Source organism: Caretta caretta, chromosome 6, assembly GCF_965140235.1.
Source record: "Caretta caretta isolate rCarCar2 chromosome 6, rCarCar1.hap1, whole genome shotgun sequence".
Classification (NCBI taxonomy): domain Eukaryota; kingdom Metazoa; phylum Chordata; order Testudines; family Cheloniidae; genus Caretta; species Caretta caretta.
The window spans coordinates 36184399-36205420 of record NC_134211.1 but is presented as its reverse complement, the minus strand read 5'-3'; the positions used below and the strand labels follow the sequence as shown (position 1 = coordinate 36205420).

Below are 21022 nucleotides of genomic sequence, written 5' to 3'. Positions count from 1 at the left end.
TAGTCCCAGTCAGTCTCCCCACCCCTCGGGCTCCTCATTCCAGTCCCAGTCTCCCTCCTCGGGCTCCTCATCCCAGTTCCCCCTCCATACTCCTCGACCAATTCTACTTGCCTGGCCATTCCCAGTCTCCCCATTCTGGCTTCTCCTCTGATTTCAGTTCCTCATCCACTCGCATTTCCCCACCAGCTTCTGCTCTTGGTCTCTTTGCTAGTCAGCCCCTGTCTACTCATCACAACCTCCCTCCAACAGGCTCCATGTTCCAATCTACCACCCCCCACCCCTCCAGGTTTGGCTCTTATCCCCTCTGCATGCTAGTCAGGCTGTCCTGGCAAGAGAGACAGTCTTCCTGCTCTCACTTCCTGCACCTGATGCCACAGCAAAAAACTCACCCTGAGGCAGACACCTGGCATGGACAATTTCAGCCTGAATAGTTAAAGTTTGGCAAAGATATTAGCAACTGAAAACAGGGTCTTTTAGTGGCAAATGTTGGGGAACCTTAACTATATGTGCACTACCATCTCCACTGTTAATGATTTCAACACCAACTTCTCCCCAACTGTAATTAGGCCTTTAAAACTAGCCCAGTTCCTCTGGGGGCTTTAAAGGTCCTTTCTGGAAAATGCCTATTAAAATATTTAAATTGCCAGTGGTTGGGATAATGGGTGTATACCTCATGTACCCATAAAACCCCACATGTGCGAGTACAGAAGTGTAATTGTAAGCACAAGGTCCAACCTGCATAAGTTGGGACTCTCTTGTACAAGCATGTGTTAGCATGAAGGTGGGGTCTGGTAAGTGAAATAGGGGTACCTATATTGTTGATGGACTGTAAGTTTACCCTCTTTTGAAAATTTGATCCTTAGAGACAATTACCCACTCAAAAAGGGGGCAGCAGAAGCAGAAGTGGTGCTGAGACCTAAGGTTTAGCTGAGTAATGCTTGAAATCCTGGTAATTAACACTGTGTTTTGAAGGTGCTGAATGGGTAGTTTGGTGTTTTATCGCCCATGAGTCCATCCTAGGAGGTACACACATTACTTAACATAAAAAACAACACTGGAATTAAATTGGAATTTAATACCAATTTTCAAGACAATAAAAATCCAACCCCTCTTCAGCAAACTCTGCCCAAAACATGGCTCCATTGAAGTCAATGAAAATTTTATCATTTGCTTTAATAAGACCAGGATTTCAGCCCTGATCTCTGCAAGCATTGGCATTAGCAAAGAGTAGGGCACATTTTGTTCAATGCATTTTCTGGGTAAATCTGCAATCTGAGGCATGAATGCAGCTCGTGGAGCCATATACAGGCTAGTTTTATCCATACAGCATGGCTAAAAATAGCTGCATAGCTGGGATGGCATGGGCTTTATCATGGGTTGCGCAAGCACCCCGGAGACCCAGGGCACCTACTCTTGTTACTGAAGCCCAAGCTACCACATCTACAATGCTATTTTTAGCCAGGCCAAAGCTGGCATGGATGTGTCTATCCAAGCAACAATCACACCTTGGATTGCCAGGCAGACAATACCTTAAGTGAAATAGCTGGGTAAAGGCCAGAATGGTCCATCATTTGGCAGAGCAACACTCCCACTTGCACACAATGAAGTGAGCTGTAGCTCACGAAAGCTTATGCTCAAATAAATTTGTCTCTAAGGTGCCACAAGTCCTCCTTTTCTTTTTACTCCCACTTGGGGAGCAGGATGAAGTCTCAGGTAAGAGCAGCAGCAGCAAGAGCTATCAGGGAGAAAATAATCCCCCTCTCAGAGGGCTGTGACTAGAGACATTATTTCATGCACGTTTCGCTTCCCTTTACTTTACTTACATTCAATTAAGTTCTTAGCAAGTTCATTTTGAAGCTCAGGCTCTGCTTTAAGTGGGAACATTAATGAAAACCAAGCAGCCCTAATTCATATCTATGGACATGTTCTTAAAAACTGACATTAAACACCACACTAGCTTTTCAGACCCTGTTGTGAGTGTAATAGTTCGATATAGAATTTCTGAAACTTACTACCGGATGATTTTCCAAATGCTTCCACAACTTTAGTGGTAGAAAACCTTATTTTTAAAACATTACATTTTAATTCTTAGAGCAACATGCACTTGTGAGGCAGCAGGAAACGTCTAACAGGTCAACGAGGGCCTAATGCTCAGTCTGACAGACCACACAAGCCACCTTTGTTCATGGACAAACTTCACACGTTCTCATGATAGACCCACTTGATGACCTCACAGTATATTTATTTACATATGCAAACCACAATATAACCATGGCAATACAATTTTTATAGGACTGTAAGCTCTTAGTGGCAGGGCTCTTGTCTGCACATGCTTAACATGCTTTTGGTGCTAAGCCCACCACAAATGATCACAACAATTAATGTATGCCAAGTTTATACTTTCAGGGAGTATTTTCCTGGCTTAAAACATGGTTTTGTTTATGTCACTATCAAGAGAATGCTAGAGCAGAACACCTCTCCCCGCCCCAAACCCCCGGTCCTCCTGGTAGCAAAAGCTTCAACATAAATTATATAAAGCTAAAGCGACCCTTTTATTTCCTGGAATATGCAAATCTTGATATGAGGATTTCAGATTTTTGCACCTTTTTTTAACTGCTAAGAAAAAACGGGGAGCAATCTTCTTTACTTATACTTTTCAACACAGTAGTAGTAGTATTGAAAGGCAACACATTATGCTCCCGTAGAACCTCACTAATAGGCACTAATGAATGACTGGGAGTTCCATTGTGAATTACTAAATTTGACAAATTATCAGGGAAGTGGAACACATACAAACAAACCGAACCAAATGTTTTGCATCACAACATGGATTTTTAGAATTCATTTTGACAATTATTTTTTAGGATTTTTCACCCTTATAATAGTTCATAATGTTTAGTCTTGAGAAAAGAAGAGTGAGAAAAGAAGCCTTCAAATATGTGAAAGGATTTTACAAAGAGGACTGTGATCTGAAGTAGAAGTAATTGGCTTAATCTACAGCCCTGAAGATTTAGGATAGATAGTAGGAAGAACTTTTTCATATAGGGTAATTAAGTACTGCAATAGGTTACCATGGAGGTTGTGGAGCCCCCATCACTGGAGGTTTTAAAGAACAGGTTGGACAGGGCTGGTCTAGATATATCTGGTCCTGTCTCAGGGCAGGGGCCTGCAATAGATGCCCTCTTGAGGTCCCGTTCTTAGGTTGGATATTAGGAAAAACTTTTTCACTAGGAGGGTGGTGAAGCACTGGAATGCATTACGTAGGGAAGTGGTGGAATCTCCTTCCTTTGAGGTTTTTAAGGTCAGGCTTGACAAAGCCCTGGCTGGGATGATTTAGTTGGGGATCGGTCCTGCTTTGAGCAGGGGGTTGGACTAGATGACCTCCTGAGGTCCCTTCCAACCCTGATATTCTATGATTCAGCCCTACACTTACGATTCTAGGTATTAGTAAATGTTCTACAGTAGATACTGTAAAACAAATGGTGTCTTGCTAAAATGAGATATCATTATAATGGTCTGGTGTTAAATCTTTTAGAGAAGCTTGGAGGATTACTGCCATTTATGTGTGTGTCTCATAGAGTGTGTGATCGATTGAACTGTCCAGTGAAATCCAACCGTATATGTACAGCGATGTACATGGATAAAGTGACACCAATATTTTGGGTATTTTTCAACATTTCTGATATCTAGTTTTTATCTTTCCTTCATTCTAATCCTCCTTCAGCCCCTCCTCACAGCTGCTTTGGGCAGGTATAATTCCTCTGCAAACAGAATTCCATGTCACTGTCCCAAATGTACTTAGAGAAATTGAAGGCAGGTCTGCTTCAACAATGAAGCAGAAATTAAAGCAACCAAAACCATTATACAACAGCACTGGAAATATCACAAACTCTTAGATAATTTTTTAATACTAATTTTAAATATAAGTGTGTTGTGAAAACATTGGCTCATCTCAAGGCTAAAAACTATATTACCTGCCTTCAGCAGAGTCCAACATACAAAACACTCAAAAATACACAGAAGTCTCAGTTTAAGTTGCTTATATTGCTCTTCAATCAAACCACTAGATGGCAGTTCACCATTTATAAACAATGAAACTTATTACCTGTTTGTCACTGGCAAAGGATCGTATATAACAAAGTGCTGGCAGGCACTACAATTACTACAGTTGTTTTCTAGGAACACAGACATGTTGTGGGAAACATCAATAGAAGTGGCTTTGTGCTAGTGTCCCACATGAAGGATATACACAAACGATGGAGACTCAGCTTCACGTTATTAAGTGGTGACAAAATAAATTCCTGTGTACGTGAACATTTAGAAAGAGTAGGGAAGCACATAATGTGAACACACAGTCAAAATTAACTTCCATGGTATGTCTTACTCACCCAGAACTTTACTAGGAAGAAGGCATTTTGGGGGCCCTTCCCAAACAGTTCCTTTAAACCACCTTTCTTTTCAGGGAATTTGTCATAAATCTGACGAATGTCCACTGATTCAAGCAACGGGTCACTGTAAGAATGGTTGGCATGTCCAATGTGCACAAAGAGGTGTTTATTGTACTGTAAGAAAAAAAGAAAAAGAAAAATCACTATTGTACAAGAAGAACAAAGGTTTATTTAAGATGAACAGTAAGTCTGTGTGTTCATGCTAAGATTAGGGTGCGTTGGTGGATTAGAAAAACCTGCCCTCGTCTACCTTTGGGACCACGGTTTATTTGCAACATGATTTCCATGAAGTTACTTAGGTGGTCTTGGCACCTAAGTAACTTGTTCACCTAGTGAACAAGAGTCAATATCATAAAACCAGTTCTCCAACTGTAAACCTGCTAAGCATGGTTAACTGCAGGTAGGTGTTTACCTAAAAGACCAGAACAGCCAGCAAAGTGTTGATCAGCCCATCCTGAGCACAGTAAGATCAAGAAATTTATGTGAGCATAAGCTTTCGTGAGCTACAGCTCACTTCATCGGATGCATCACGAAAGATCACGAAAGCTTATGCTCAAATAAATTGGTTAGTCTCTAAGATGCCACAAGTCCTCCTTTCCTTTTTGCGAATACAGACTAACACGGCTGCTACTCTGAAACCAGTAAGTTCAAGGTCATTAGAAAGAGTGATGGTGTCTGCACCATGCAGTTTAATGTCTTCTCTATAGAGATCTTTAGTTTCTGCTAGTGCAACAGCTCCCTTAAATCGTTACATTACAAACATTTCTGTCTTTAAAAAAAAGTGTGCTGTCAGTTGCCTAAAGGAGAGGGAGTAGATTTGTCTTTAATTCCTAGAATTACAGTAAAAAAAAGGAACTAATAGGTCAGCTAGTCCATCTCCCTGCCAGTGTAGGATTTTTCCCTTTGGTATATTCTCCAATGCTTTGTTGAATCCACTTTCAAATGACCCAAGCTTCTACCACTCACTGTGGGAGCTAGTTTCACAGTTTCGCTGCCAGAATGTGTTACCTGATGTTCAACCTAAATTTCCCCCTTTCTAGTTTCATTCCACTACAACTAGTTATAGCCACCACCGGTACCACCCTAAACAATTCCTCTCCCTTCTCAGAGTGAAATCCTGGCTCCAATGAAGTCTGTCGTTAAACCCCATATTGACTTCAACGGGGCCAGGATTTTACTCATACTGTTTACACCCTGCATATTTGTCTGAGACTATAGCACATTGTAAAATCTGAAGTAAAAAAGAAGAGGACCTGATACTGTATGATGCTAAGTCCTTCCCAGAGGAGTGCTCCACACCTCATAAGACCAGATGAAAAGATGAAAGGAGCATGGTTGTTTTTTAACCACATAGATCACAAACAACATTTTGCTAACTCAGTTAAAGGGGAAACAATGTGCAGTCACTGAACAGCTGAAAACTTTGCAATATTTGATAGCTACTGGCTACAAGGTGGCAATTTCTAACAGGTAAGCATAAAATAATGTTGAAAACGCAGAGTGGACATTTGCCTGGCTATTTTGTTCACAATACATCTGCACACAAAACAGATTAAAATAACAGTTTCATACCTCAATAAACTGAACATCCAATCAAACCATTTAGCTGGCCTACCAAGCTAACCCATATTATCTCACAGTTTCTTTGTATTACCCTGTTTCCATCTCTTGTCACTTGTCTTACACTTTGACGGTAAGCTCTTTGGAGTGGGAACTGTCTTTTTGTTCTGTGTTTGTACAGCACCTAGCACAATGGGGTCCTGGTCCGTATCTAGGGCTCGCGATAAAAATAAATAATAATAATTGAATGCAACTTTCCCGAACAAATGTGCAAAACCAAGGAAAAGAAAGTAGACTGACTAGAGTTTTACCAACTGTACTTGGACAAGTAAACAAGTAAAACTAGTAAAATCATCCAGAGCAGCGAAATCTGATTTTAGAATACACTTATCTGTTATAATGAACAAATATAATTGGATACATTCCAGTCTCTTCCTGGTGTATTTTATTTAGTGGAGGTGCGGGGTGAGGCGGGAAGAGCTTAACACTTCAGGCTTTAATAAACCTAAGCTCAATTCGTAAGATGTGAACATCAGTTACACAGATTTTCCTTGGAGCACTCTTTCAAAATAGCCCCCTCCCTATTTCCTCGGTGTGCACGTGGAAAACTTTCCCAATCTTTGCTTATAGATGCAACAAGCCCCAAAGGGGGAGTGTAGTCAAAATAGGGTGTTTCTACTCTAAAGAGCAAAGCACATAGGTCAGAAAAATAAACAAGTGAATGGAAGGGACTGAGTGCATGAATGAATGAATGCATGAATGAAAGTTTATCAGTAAACCTTACCATGAGCAGGTTTAAGTCACATACCAATCATTTACACAAGAATTACAGTAATTATTGTACTATTCAGTTACAATGAGGGATTATCATAACAATATCTTCAGAGTCGCTAGATTTGCCATTTTACTTGATAATTGAATGATAACTGCAGATGAAACATGCTTGCTATACACACAAAATACACACACACTACTTCACTTACATGTGATCTACATACAGTTACACATCATTGTATTATCTTGGAGCGCCAAGCGCCAAGCACATACAAAAATTAATATACTATATATAATATATTAATTAACCACTGCTGTTCTTGGTTTACCTTTTAAATGTCTGGTGATCAGGGAAAACAAGCAAGCAAGAACACTGGATTTTAGGTGGTGTCTATAATTCAAGATAAATTCACACTGTAGGAATATAACATATGAGAATTTGGGGCACGTAACTGTAGGCATAGATCTTGCCGGACATGAGTAAAATTTGAGTGCAAGGTTCAACTCTAAACAATGATTTGACAGGCTGTGTGCCGGAGACAGTGTTTCCAGGGCTAGTTGAGATAAGTGGGAACGCGCTGAACTGATTAACTTGAAATGCAGATAAAGGGAGGAAATAAGCAATCGGTCCTTACACAATCTCCAAAGTTATTGGTCCTTACATGATCTGCACAACGTCCAACCCAATTAGATCCAACAAGTAGAGATGTTAGTGGCAAGGAAAAATGTACATAAACTGTCTAGCATGTGACATGCTTGAACTGGAACTGGTATCACCCAGTACTTAAACCCCTGCACCTGGGTGGCCTCGTCCACGTGGTCATAGAGCTGTCACATGCCTAATAAAGTAACTTGAGTGATGAGCAGGAGTCAAATTGAGTTGTTTGGGATCCTGAGAATGGGATAAAGTGTTCTCTCAGAACTGGATGAGGTATTCTGGATAAGCCAAGTGCAAGAGGTCTTGGAAGGAATCCCAACATTATTGTCTTGCAAAATAATCTGGTAAAACATTTCTTCGGACATTATACATTTTTACGGTCTGGAAAATAATGTAGTAGAGTCCTCAGAATCCAAACTTAAATCAAAGAGACGTTATGTATATAGGACTACAGAGCAGATCACAGAGCCTTTATGCTGCTTAAATATAAAAGCAAAGTTAAAGACAGCTGTAAAGTTACTCTAGTTGCCTGCAGATCTTGCCAAAGTACCAGATGCTGCTGTAGCAAAAATTCTGACAGGATATAGTGGCACAGATGGTATGACGTCACCTGAGAATATTCTTAGGACGTAAATGTTTATTTTGACATTGCATGTGTGATTATTTTCCGCTTATGTTGCTGTAATTCCTACATGAAATAGAATCATTACTAATCTAATTAGATAAGGCATATTTCTACAGGCTCATAAATGACACCACAATATTAGGCACAAGACAAATTTGTTATATGGGCGATCTCCATGAAAAGTGTGTATATATGAAAGCGATGAGGTTAAGTTACATGGCTATATCTTCTGAGCCTATTAGTGTTTGAAAAGATCAAGAACATCTTCATTGTAAGCAAACTTCACTATTTTTTCAGGCTGCGTATTCCAGAGTTATTGAAGTACATTAGTACTGAGGAATTTGCCCATGCCACAGTATTTAAAGGATTTACATTTGACATATACATTATTATATACTTTAAATACTGTAAACCACAGTGGGTCAAATCCTGTGTTTTCTTTAAGCATAGCAACTACATCAAAGTTTACAGACTACATTCCTGAGCTATTTCATCTGCAGAGTCTGCATTACACTCCATGCCCTAGAGATGGCTGCCTTTTACTGAACTCCTTCCCTTAAAAAATTCTAAATATCTGAGGAATGCAGTAAAGCCATGAAAAATGACTGCTGTCAACTAATGCCACGAGAAAAATTATAATCCACTTAGGAATTTAAAGGAACCAAGACAAATCGCCAATGTCAGAGGATGCTAACATACAAGCTGCAGCAGAACAAAGACAAATCACCTACATTTGTTTTACTGTTCAATACATATACTGGCTCTTGCGAAATTATGTCCTTATGTTCTATGGTTTTGCTCTTACATTCCACACAGCTAGGAGATGTGAGCTGCTACAGCTCTCTCTGATGCATTCGTGTGCTCCACAGTACCGGGGAAGGGCTCCCTGAATCTCATGCAACACAAATACACGTCTATTAAGCAAAGTTCTTTCAATTTCAGTGTCAAGATGCACGCTGCACTGTAACTTGACATACACATACTCTCAAAGCATGAAAGCATCGAGTTTCAACCTGCAGCCTTCTACCACAGAACCAGTTGTTCCAACTATATCTTACAAGGCTAGATTGTGCCAGTTAGGCACAGCCTAGAGAGAAAAGAAATGTGGAGGTAGCACTGTCCTAGAGGATGTACTGGAAAGCATTCTGCTTACCTGAATTCCCTGGTCACAGGTGAAGCACGCTCACTATGAAAGCCCTTTGTAGGATACAGCCTCACGTCAGAGCCATAGTCCCACCCCTCTATGCCCATTTGGAATACCATGCACCTTTGGAGGAACAGGGAGGACACAATCCCTGCATTTCCTTGAACTTAGGGTCTGCAGAAATGACTGATCCTTAAAGGGGCCACACAAAGAGATGGCTCCTTGCTCCTTCCTCCCACTGCATACCCACATAAAGGCCAGACAGGCCTCAACCATCAGTTGTGCAGAGGCAAGCTCCCGTGATCTTGTCTCACCCAACCTGGGACAGTTAGAAATACCTCACAAGCCAGGCCACTCCATGAAATTGACAGGCTCTTGCAAGTTTGTTCCAGCTCCAGTGGCCCTGATGACAGTGAAGCTCCAAGTTTTCAGGCGGAAAGGTCATGCATGCAGCAATGAAACCAGGGAGATTGTCTATCATTTCAGCCACAGCAACAAGGCATTCGGTGAAACTGCCATCATCAGCAGTAAGGAAGGGAGAGAACTGGATTAACTGGTTCTGTGTCTTATGGATCAAAACAAAAACCCAACAAAGCAGCTCTCTCAAATGGCCCTGTGCTGCATGTCTTCTATCCCTGCTGAAACAAAAAGAGGCCCTCTCTGTTCACTTTGGGTTGAATGTACTCTACACCAGTGGTTCCCATTGGGGGCTCGCGAAATATATCAGGGGGGTCTCAGAAAAAAATTCTATAATGGCGGACAGAGCCGTCCCTAAGGACCCTGGGTGCTGGGACTGGCAGCCCGAGCCCCGGGACCGTGACTTCCTGGCAGAACAAGTTTAAGCTTTGTTGTCATCGTACACTGTTTGCCTGGACTGCTCAAGACCTGAATGCTTGTGGGAGGAACTCTTTAATTGAGTTGGCTTCTTAAATACCTTCATGCTGTTTCACATCTGTTACTCCTTGATGAAACATGTAGAAGGCTTAATCGAAGTGATATGAGCTACAAAAGTGAAATCTTGGAAGAGTGTTGCCGTTTTCATAATGTAATAAAATTAATAATGTAATGATAAATAATAATGTAATAATAAATGGTGTGTAATAACTGTGTCATAAAAAAACAAAATTATTTCCAAGATCACTGCTTCTATCATTTATGCTTAGGTAAGGGAGAAAATCCCTGGAAATATTCATTTTTAGGAGGGGGTTTGCGAGATTTGATATTTTTGTGAAAGGGGTTTGCAGGGTGCTAAAATTTAGGAACCACTGCTCTACACCAAAGTGAGCAATGGACTAAACTGGAAGCTCAGAAAGAAAGGGTGGGTGAAAGGCTCGTGGTCTCGCTTGGCTCTGCCCAAGACACTTGGGGTATGTCTACACTGTAATAAAAGACCCACAGCACAACAGCAGGTGGTCTGGGTCAACTGGCTCAGACTCGTTGGGCTTGCGCTGTGGGGCTATAAAATTGCAGTGTAGTTGTTCGGGCTTGGGCTGGAGCCTGAGCTCTGGGACCCATCCCACTCAAGGGGTCTCAGAGCCTGAGCTCCAGCTCAAATGTCTACACTGCAGGGGTTTTATTGCAGTGTAGACATACTCTTGATGAGGCAGCAAACAACCTTGCTCTAGTGGCTGGGGTTCTATAGATGTATCCTGTTTCGTGATCTGCTGTAGCTGAGATGTCTATCTACAAGGTACTACTGCTTGTGTCAGGTTAACAAACTGTACTATCGGAGGAAAAAGGAACAAAATGGGATAACTAAAAAATAATCGCCAAGACAAGAAGAGTCTGCATGCTACTGTAACCTGCATTGCCTTGGCTCTGAGGCATGGCCTTATCGGTAAATCTGACACCCTTTAATTTCCTGCTGATGTGAGAAAATAACTTACCCTGCCAAGAATTCCCTTTATTTCTAACAAAATTTTAGTGACTAAAATGTTCATTCCCACAGATTTAGCTTTCCACGGAAAGGGATCAGGACAGAGTTGGCCTAGCAATATTTTAACATAGCACGGGGGGCTGGTAGCACTTCCCATTCTAAGAACCTGGTTTCCATTGCTTATAACTTTTTCAGACTAACTATCTGGGCTGAAATTTTCGATGGTGGGTGTCTTGTCAGGATGAATTGTTCTGGAAAATTTCAGCCGAAACCTGTCAGCCATTGCTGACAATAGGGCTAAGGAAAAATACAGTGTTTTGCCCATGTTAAAAATATTCCCCCAAACTTCTTCGGAGAAGCTCTAGCACCCCCATGCTTTAAAGCAGGGACTTGAAATTTGGCAAGGGGTGGCCTTTGTGTTAAGCACATGCCCTTTGCCATCCCAGTGGAAATCTGCCCAAATTTGACCAAGTTACAAATCTCTGAAAAAATGCAGTTTGCACATGCTCAGTAGAGACTTCTTAGATTTTTAGCAGATGAGCAAGACTTTCCATGACATTCCCGCTCTGGTCTGTTGCGGGCCATGCCAGGTCAGGGTCTGAGCACCTGAACTGAAAGCAGGGGGCCTGTCTCTCCTTTGCTGTCATTGGCTCCTCTCCTGGCAGGGGGGCGAGAGCCAGATCTGCAGGGTGGGGCAGGAACCGGGGAACAGAGTGGGACAGGAAGCTTGAGGGTAGGACAGAAACTGGAAATGAGTGGGATAAAGAGTAGGAACCAGTTAGCTGGCTGGGAGGGCGGGGGGGTGAGAGGGGGAGGCCTGACTAGGAAACAGGGTAGAGGGGAGAACCAGGACTGGCTGGGGACAGGGACAAAGAAGCAGGCGGGCACTGAGATTAGATGAAGAGCCTGGGGAGGGAGATTGTGCCTGGGAGCTAGTGAAGACTGGAAATGTGGAGGGGGAGTTGGGGCGTGACTGGAGGCCAGGGTAGGAGAGAGAGACAGACCGAATGAGGAACTGGGGAGTGGCAGAGAAATTTGGACTGGCTGGGCAAGGAGACTAAGAATGAAAAGCTGGGGGAAATGGAATGACTGTGCAAGGAGACTGGGACTGTGATGGGGAGTTAGGAGGGGTGAAACTAGATCTTGCTGGGCATGGAGATTGTGGAATGAAGACAACGACTGTCTGTATGAGGACAATGGGACTGGGGCCAGATACCAGGGTTAGAGAAGAGACAGGATAGGGAGCAGGTGGGGGACAGAAAGGGTCCTGTTTGGAGAAAACAGGTAGAAAAGAGTCACTGCTCACTAGATCACATTCGCCTCCAGAGCCTGGAATGGACCCCAAGATCCCTGATCCACTATTCCTCTGCCCCCTCTAGTGCTGGGTCCACAAAAAAGATGACAAGCTACTATTGCTACCAATTACTCCGGTAGCTTAAATGACAGAGATCTGTGGGTTTAAAGGTTCCAAGCCCACTGAAGAACCATGGCATTAAGATGATGGCACTGGATGGAATTTCTGTTATTTCAGGTTTGCCTTTTAAAAAAACTAGGGAATTACACACAAAAAGCCCCTCCTTTAATTACAAGAACATTATTAAATTTGCAAAGTCAAACAACTGCAATTTAAGAAACAAGCTAGATCCTACAGCTGTGTTTGGCAGGGTTAGCGCATGATACAGTGCTCCTGGCTAGCTACCAAGGTATAATTATTTGCATTTATCCCCATACTGATACACTTCCCAATTCACATCTTGACCATTAGTGAGAATCAACAAGGGTTCATTGTAATTTTACATCCCTAAAAACCCACTTCCATTATTTGCAATCCTCTCTTAGGAGTTTTTGAAATAAAATATCTCTGCTGATTCCACTTTCCACTTGTCAGCCGTGGTCCCCTATGCATCTAATGAAGTCAAAATTAATGTGGTTATTTTTACTCCCTGGGTTTTGCACAAGCACCAATAACGATCTTGGCAGAGCTCTGGAAGCAGTGTTTGCTCACTAATTGTGACTGCAGAGCAAGCAGGGGGAGCCAACAAAATTGATTTTTTTTTGGGTAGGTTCTGCCAAAAAAAAAAAATGGTGGTTATTATTTTATTTTGAAAATGTTTACCAACAGTGACAGATTTTGAACAAGAATGATGTGGATGATCTTTCACACCTGGTCACACTAACTTTAAGGAAGGCCAACTTTGGAGAATTAGTTACTGCCATGTCTTTCTACTCATTCCCACCAATATTTGCATACTGGACAACGAAGTTTGGGCACCTATGGTCACAATCCTGCCACAGGTAGAGGTAGTCACAACTATGCAGGTAGATGCCCTACACTTGCACAGACCCCCTTGAAGCCAATGGGGCTCCATGCAGCCACAAGGGGCTGCTATCAAATAGTCTATTTCAGGATTATATCAATACTAAACCAATGGGAACTGTCCGTTCTGAGCACCTCTGAAAAAATCAGGGCACTTTAATTTAGATGTCTAAATACAGAGTATTTTGACAATTTACTTATCAAAGTAAAGTTTTAAAATTTTACAGAGTATGACATATGTTCATTTCACAGTGCAGACGCATACTCACTATACATGTCAACAGAAGTGAACTCCATATTTTTGTGTACTTAATTCAACTTTATATTAAAATAAACTTGAATCTAGAGTCCACCACACTAAATTAATTCTTTTTAAAAGATTGATCCATCTACATTTAAGTGTATTTGCTCTTCTTTTTATGTAAGATGGAGGCTAGACAAAGAGTTTCATACAACCAAAAAGTTGACATCTTTGATATGCTGCCTATCAAGAGTACAAGAGGATAAACTTCAAACACAGCTTAAGATGTGTTGATAATATAACGTAAGTAAACTCCTGAGCCTCTGCAACATTTTACACAGTTAAAATGGAGAGAATTATTAAAATGTCATTTTTTTTGTCATCAGCTGAGGTGGTTTGGTTAACTTTTTGCATTTTATTGCATTTGCACAATGAGAACAGGTTAGCAGTTTCACTTTTATGATCCATTTCTAGTCAGCTTCACTTTGTGGCTCTCATTCACAATGCTCTCTGACTCACAATACTACAGGATAATGTTTAAATGCAAAAGCCTTGTTTAAAAAAAACAAACCCGGAAATAAAAAATAGTAGACATTTCCATTAAGATTATATCTCCCTACCACTGTTTCTTTTTAAAACAAATTCTGATTTTTGGACCTAATGCTATTACCCCACATTACGGGTAGGTGGGTTAATTTGGAAAATTTGCTCTTCATGCTATTCTTTGTAGCTGTAAGAAATTTTAGATGTAAAACTGTTTCAAGTGCTGGAAGTTGCTGTGAAAGCAGTCATCACAGTTGAATGCTCAGGAGAGAGGGAAGAAAAAAAAATTTTTTTGGAGGTAGACTGACTAACAGATACTTAATCAGATCAATTTGGGCTGCAACAGGAGACTCAGACAGGTAAAATATATTTAGGAGAAGGTCTATTGTATTGAAATTATAATAATTTAACTTTTTTTTTTTTTTTTTTTAACTTGCATGTTAGAAACACCTGTGAGGAAGACAATAGTTTAGGTTCTCTCTAATCTGCCTGAGGATTCAACTTCTGCTTGTTAGAGAACACATTTACTTGGTTTAACCATGAATAGAAATTTGTTCTGAACTTCCCAGGAACTCTTATAGTGAAACCACAAAGCACCTAAGTAAAGAGATCTTAGGCTGACAGTAACATACTGGTAAATATGATCATTTAATTTGGTGAGGTTCCAAATATACAGAGTTGGAATACAATTAAAGAAAAGTACTTTTTCTCTTACAAAGTGAGATTTCTCTGACAAGGTGAAATTCTATAGTTTGTTTGTAAGGACAAAGGACCACCGAACTAATAAACGACCAGAGAATTTGGAAGAAAAAGCAGAAGGAATTTGGCACGTGTATGTTTAGTTGTTTTTCACATTAAAGAGGGAGTCACTTTATTCATCCGGAGCTGCAGAATCAATATTCAGAGATGTTCCAAGTGTGGCATCCTACATCTTACCTTGCAATTTCCAAAAATACCGAAAGCTAAAGTAGGCTAATTATTTCCATTCTATAATTTTAGAAGGTTTTTGCTATTTAAAATTTCACCTTTAAATGGAATAATTCTGTGATTTGGAAAAAGAATCCTCCAAGGGACAGGAGTCTATGGAGCAGGTTTGAAATCTACTAGAATACTGACCCTGAATTCATAGAACTGCCTGATAGTTACAGGCTCTTGTACTTTTACATGTTCATTACCATTGGAAGGGCACCAGAAATCTTTAATGCCCCAGCCCTGCAATAAGTTCTGTGTGGATACACCTTTAAAACACACTGAAGTCAACAGGACACTGTTCAGGCAAATAAGGCCTAAAGTAAAAAATAGTACTTAATTCTATTTACTGTGAAATATTACTGGTAAAAAAGTACTGAAAGACTATTTCATGGGTGGCCAAACTACCCCACACCTCCCTACCACCATTCTCCACCTACTAGACTGGGGGTGGGAGGAGCTCAGGACCTCTGCTTGCAGCAGGGTGATAGGGTAGGGGCTTCTGCCCAGAGGGGAGGGAGGGTCTCGGGGCTTTAGCAGGAGCAGGGCTGAAGCCCCAAGCCCCGCAGGTGCCTCCCCTGGGGCAGAAGCCTCGAACCCCAGCAGGCGTGCCCTGGCTCTCCAATTTCTGAAGATTGTCATATTTGGCACAGAGGGTCAGTAAGTTTGGCCACGCTTGGACTATTTCAAGGACGGAGTAAATTGTTACATGATTCTGGTTTAAAAGCTTCTGTAGATTCTTGTTTAAAAGCTTACATATATTCATTAGGTCAGAAGAGGAACAAAGGAGTACAACAACCTAAAACTTCATTGCTTAAAACGTACATAACTATTGTGCACTTCTTGTTTGTAAATTATTTCTATATTAGGAAAAAATTAACACTGATTTCCATACTAGCAGATTCCCATAGCAGAGATAAAGAGCCACAACTACAGACACAATCAGAATGTTGTGAAGCAAAGCTAAACGAGGTCAGGGTGTAGGGCTGGCATTTCGTCTCCAGGGATGGCTTTGGAGTTTGTTGGAAAATTCTCTGTCACTAAAAAAAACAAAAAAATCAGAAGTGCCCAAGATAAATCCAGACTAAGTTTTATCAGTTGTATTTCTTGCAAAATCCAAAGCGTTCTCGGGTCATTATGTTGCCAAGGCAGAGTGCTCCCTAAAATATATATTTTTAAGGCTTTGTTCATTCTCCTTTTCAATGTTCTGAGCAAGGAAGCTTCCACTTTTGCCCTTGGGAGACTGTTCCATAGTCTTTGGACTATTCTGCATGCAATTATTTACAGTAGGATCCAGATAATCAAACCATATTAATGGTAAACTATCAGCCACCCTCAAAACTGTAAGTAACGAAGTGGGAGCTCTCACGTTTTCCCCATGAGAAGAGGACAAATTAAGTGAAGCTGCCAGAGTGACACTTCAGGAACAGCTGGATGAGCAAAGAAGCACAGCACCAACCCCTTTTATTACACAGAGCCTGCCCTCCCTGGCTAGCTTTGTGGTTCCTCGCCAACCTCTTATGGATGGCTCGTCACCCTTCCCCTCTGCTGGTTAGAAGAGCTGCAACTCCTAACATTCTGCTGACAGGCCGATCAGCTAGCTGCAGCTTGTGCCCTGCTCTTCCCACACTGCTCCTGTCATTCTCCTACACAGCTTCTCCCAGGTTGCTTGATGCTCCCACTCTTCTCCCTTCAACCCACCTCTCTGGCTCCCTTCTATCTTCTCTCCTTTCAGCCTTCTACTATTACTCCACCTCAGAGATTTTTGTCCTATTATTCCTACCCACTTGCCTTCTGAACCCTCTCCCATTGCCACTGACTCGCTGCCCAACACACAAATGGTTGAGCATTCAAACTCTGGTATGAAGGGTTAACATTTGAATAGGGCAGAAATGGAAGGAAACTGCCACAGTGGGACTAAAGAATGATATGACTTTGGGTTTATAACTGACAATAAATTTACTTTTTTTGTGCCTTATTTTTGTAAAATACAAATACTGAAGCAGCTGGTATTTTTTTTTAAAAGAAAGATACAAGTAGTTTCATAATACTGGTACTCTAGTTGACCATTCAGGTAAATGTAGTGCATTGAAACCGTGGGAGCTTCTCGCAACGCACTCCCAATCAAAGGCAAATGCTTGTGGGGTTCTCACCCCTACATGGCAGGAACTCTACAAGATATTAGGCTACTCCAAAGAGGGCTTTGTGGTATTTATCCAGGCTTTCTTCACCACTGTTTTTCAATTCAAGTCTCTAACTTTTCTCTGTAATACAAGTGTATGTGTTACATTTCCCAGAAAGTCTGCACCTGCCTGGAAAATGAGAGCTCAGAGGCCTCTGCTGAGCGTTAGTCTCACTTGTACTGTACTAGCGCAATGGGTTTCATGCTGAGCTACTGCACGTAAAAATAATACTTAGGACATGACTTTTTGATACCCACAGTTGCCAGAGCAGTATGTTTTGACCATCAGTAGTCGATTATGTTGCAAATCTATTCACTTAACTCAGCTGGTTTCATATTATTAATTCCAGTGGTGTGAGTGCAGTGCACATATAATCTGGCAAAAACCTATTTGGTTAAAGCCGTTCTATTCCTCAGAGGGAGGACAATGTTTACTTTGTCAGTGAACTGCTCTATTATTCATTTTTTGAAACTGTAAGATGGCCTAGAGATACAAATGCTGTATGCTGTATAAAACAGACATGTTTTCCAAACTTTGATACATATCTATTAAACTAAATGTTACATGTTAATGTAGAATAATAATAATTCCATTATGAAAATGATATAAAGAGGATGTTTCAATTACATGGTTTTAACCACTCAGAAGTTAGGAAAGAAAATTCATTTCTTTAACTTTGCCACTCTGTGCATGTGCATCATGATGCTGTTTTTAGTTACACAATCACATACTATTTTTCAAACATACATTTTCCCTACAACTTTGGAGACACATGTGCAACATCATCTATTCCTGTGTGGCATTCTGTGTATGCCAGAGCCCATAAATCACTAATATACTAGGTGTACAGTGAATAAGCTACGGACTTCTATGCTGTACATCTTACAAGGCTGCATGAAGACAAAACCTATATGATGGTATACTTCTTTATTAGGAACTTCTTAAGAGGAGGCTTTCTTGAGAACCTCCATAAATACTTGCAGAAAAGTAAAACAATTAGGTCAACAAGTGTCATATTCTGACCTTATTTTCTCGACACACTGGCTCACATTTCTGGGTAGAGTGTGGATGTGGGAGCGATAGGTTTACCCTTCTGTCATGCACAGACCATCGTCTCCTTTGATTTGCAATGACAGGGCAATGGAACTGGTTTGCTGGTGTGCCTTTGGAAATTGATGGAACTTAATGAGTTATCAGGCAATCCTGAGAGATAAGACTACTCTGACAGATCACTCTATGGGTTGGTAGCACTTAATGGTAAATTTTGGCCTCTGCTAGAGATACAGTAACCATGAGATTTTGTTGGTTCATTTGAAAACTCTAGAAAGGGTGGCTGGAGCTGCTCTGGAGTGGCCCTGCTCCTATCTCACTAAGAGCCCAAAGGACAGCTGTGAGCAATTGTCCTCTGTGCCAAAGGTTCTCTTGTGTGGGTGTTGCAGGGATCTACACTGACACCTTTCCTGTATAGTGTGAATATGAAGCCCCTGGAAGGACAATGTCTGCGCTGCATTCAGTATGGCACCCAGCTCTATGACACCATCACATCTGAGCCAGCCAGAACATTTGAGCAAATTACCCATTTAGATGGAACTGGGGCTTGTATGAGAGTCTTCTCTCTGTGAGTCTGTCTACATGAGGCTGACAAAGTTGGTGGGTTGAGGGAAATGGCTGGAAATATTGGCTGCACTGCTGTCAGCACCCTTCATTGAGGAAGTGTGACTGTCATTTGTAAAACAGGTTTTCAAGTTGGGAGTGGTGTTGGATCTTGGATACCCAGGTAGCTCCTGCAGCCAAGAGACTTGCAGAAGCTGAAGCTAGTACAGAATGCTGCATCCCACTTACACACTGGGAGCAGGAGCACTTTATAACCAGTGCTCTGTGATCTACTGGGGCTCCCACTAAGTTTCCAGAGGGAATTCTCCATAAATCGGTTTTAATCTACAAAACCCTAGATGATTAGGGACCTTGTTACCTGAGAATCCACCTTTCTCCTCATGAAATACAGCCACCAATGAGACCAGCAAAGACACTTGGGTGGGCGCTCCCTTGATACAAAAGACAGAAAGCTGCTGACAGTACATTGTCTGAGAAGAGTTAATGACTTTGGAACTCATTCTCAGCCTTGGTATTCCAGAGTCTGGATTTGTGCATGCTGCCAGGGGCATCTCTTTCCCCAGGCTCTTGAGGAGGGGAGTAAGTTGTTATATTTATGGGCAGTCCTCTTGAATGTTTTTAAATTATGGTATAGGTGCTCAGAGCACAGGATGGGGGCCTATAGATATTGTATCTCTATACATTTAAGAAAAATAAAACATTCAGCATAAATTTACTGCAGGAGTAATTCCACTGAGTTCATAGTCTCTAAGTTCAGAAGGGACCACTGTGATAATCTACGCTAACCTCTTGTATAACACAGGCTCGAGCGATTCTCTGAAGTAATTCCTATTTGAACTAGAGCATCTTTTAGAAAAACATCCATTCTTGATTTTAAAACTGCCAATGATAGAAAATCCACCACAACCCTTAGTAAGTTGTTCTAATGGTTAATTATGCTCACTGTTAACAATTTACACCATATTTCTAGTGCAAATTTGTCTAGTTTCAGTTTCAGCCACTGGATCTTGTTATACCTCTGTCTGCTAGATGGAAGAGGCCATTGTAAAATATTTGTTCCCCATGTAGGCACTTATAAACTGATCAAGGCACCCCTCAACCTTCCTTTGTTAAGCTAAATAGATTGAGCTTCTTGAGTCTATCATTTTAAAGCATGGTTACTATTCCTTCAATCATTCTCACAGCTCTTCCCTGAACTCTCTCCAATGTATTAACATACTTCTTAAATTGTGGAGACCACAACTGAACACAGTACTCGAAGTGCAGCTGCGCCAATGCTAAATACAGGACTCCTTGCTCCTACGCAAGATTCCCCAGCTGATACATCCAAGGATCGCACTATAGCCCTCCTGGTCACAGTGTCACACTGGGAGCTCACATAACCCCAGAATCTTTTTCAGAATCACTGTCTCCCAGGATAGAGTCCCCCATCCTGTAAGTACAGCCTACGTCATTTGTTCCCAGATTTATACAGTTTACCATTCCCTCTCAAGGAAATCACTCCTGATTTACACTGAGGTAAAGGAGCTCAGAGTCTGACTCCCAGAGTATATTAAAGCCACTGCATTAGGCAAGAACATAGAAACAAGGGTGCTACTTTTGATCCAAATGAATAATGGAATTGATGGAATGCATAACCAGGGGGATAAAAAACCAATAGTATAAATATACAGAAGTTAGTGGAGTTACTCTGGATACAGACCGGTGTAACAGAGTAGAACTGTCCCTCTCTCTAAACACAGACACTCCAGTTAAACCAGCATGCCAAAATATGACAGTTAGCAACCCAACATATGGTCATATATTTTAATATCTCACTGCTAAAATATACTGCACTTTTTAGTTTAATGTTTCTCTGTTTTAAGGATTCCTTTGATGTAAGGTTGCTGTACTATGTCTCTGATCTCCATTATGCAGTGTAAACACTCCCTTGATAACATCACCTAGCTATAGCCCATAAATTCTATGGTTTCCAGAACAGAATTATAAACACCATGTAACAGCTCCATGCTACTCCAAGCTACTGTATTTTACCAGCAATTTGAAGAAGAAAGGACTGTCTATACCACA

At 41.2% G+C, this 21022-nt stretch overlaps 1 protein-coding gene across 6 annotated transcripts in view; it reads right to left on the bottom strand.

Moving 5' to 3' along the window:
* TEAD1 (TEA domain transcription factor 1) overlaps positions 1–21022 on the bottom strand; it is a 208919-nt gene that overhangs the window by 21846 nt on the left and 166051 nt on the right. For all 6 annotated transcript variants that reach the window (XM_048855607.2, XM_048855606.2, XM_075129426.1 and 3 more), the window contains one exon: positions 4389–4562. In XM_048855607.2, the coding sequence (XP_048711564.1) occupies positions 4389–4562 (174 nt within the window). The remainder of the gene's footprint in view (positions 1–4388; positions 4563–21022) is intronic.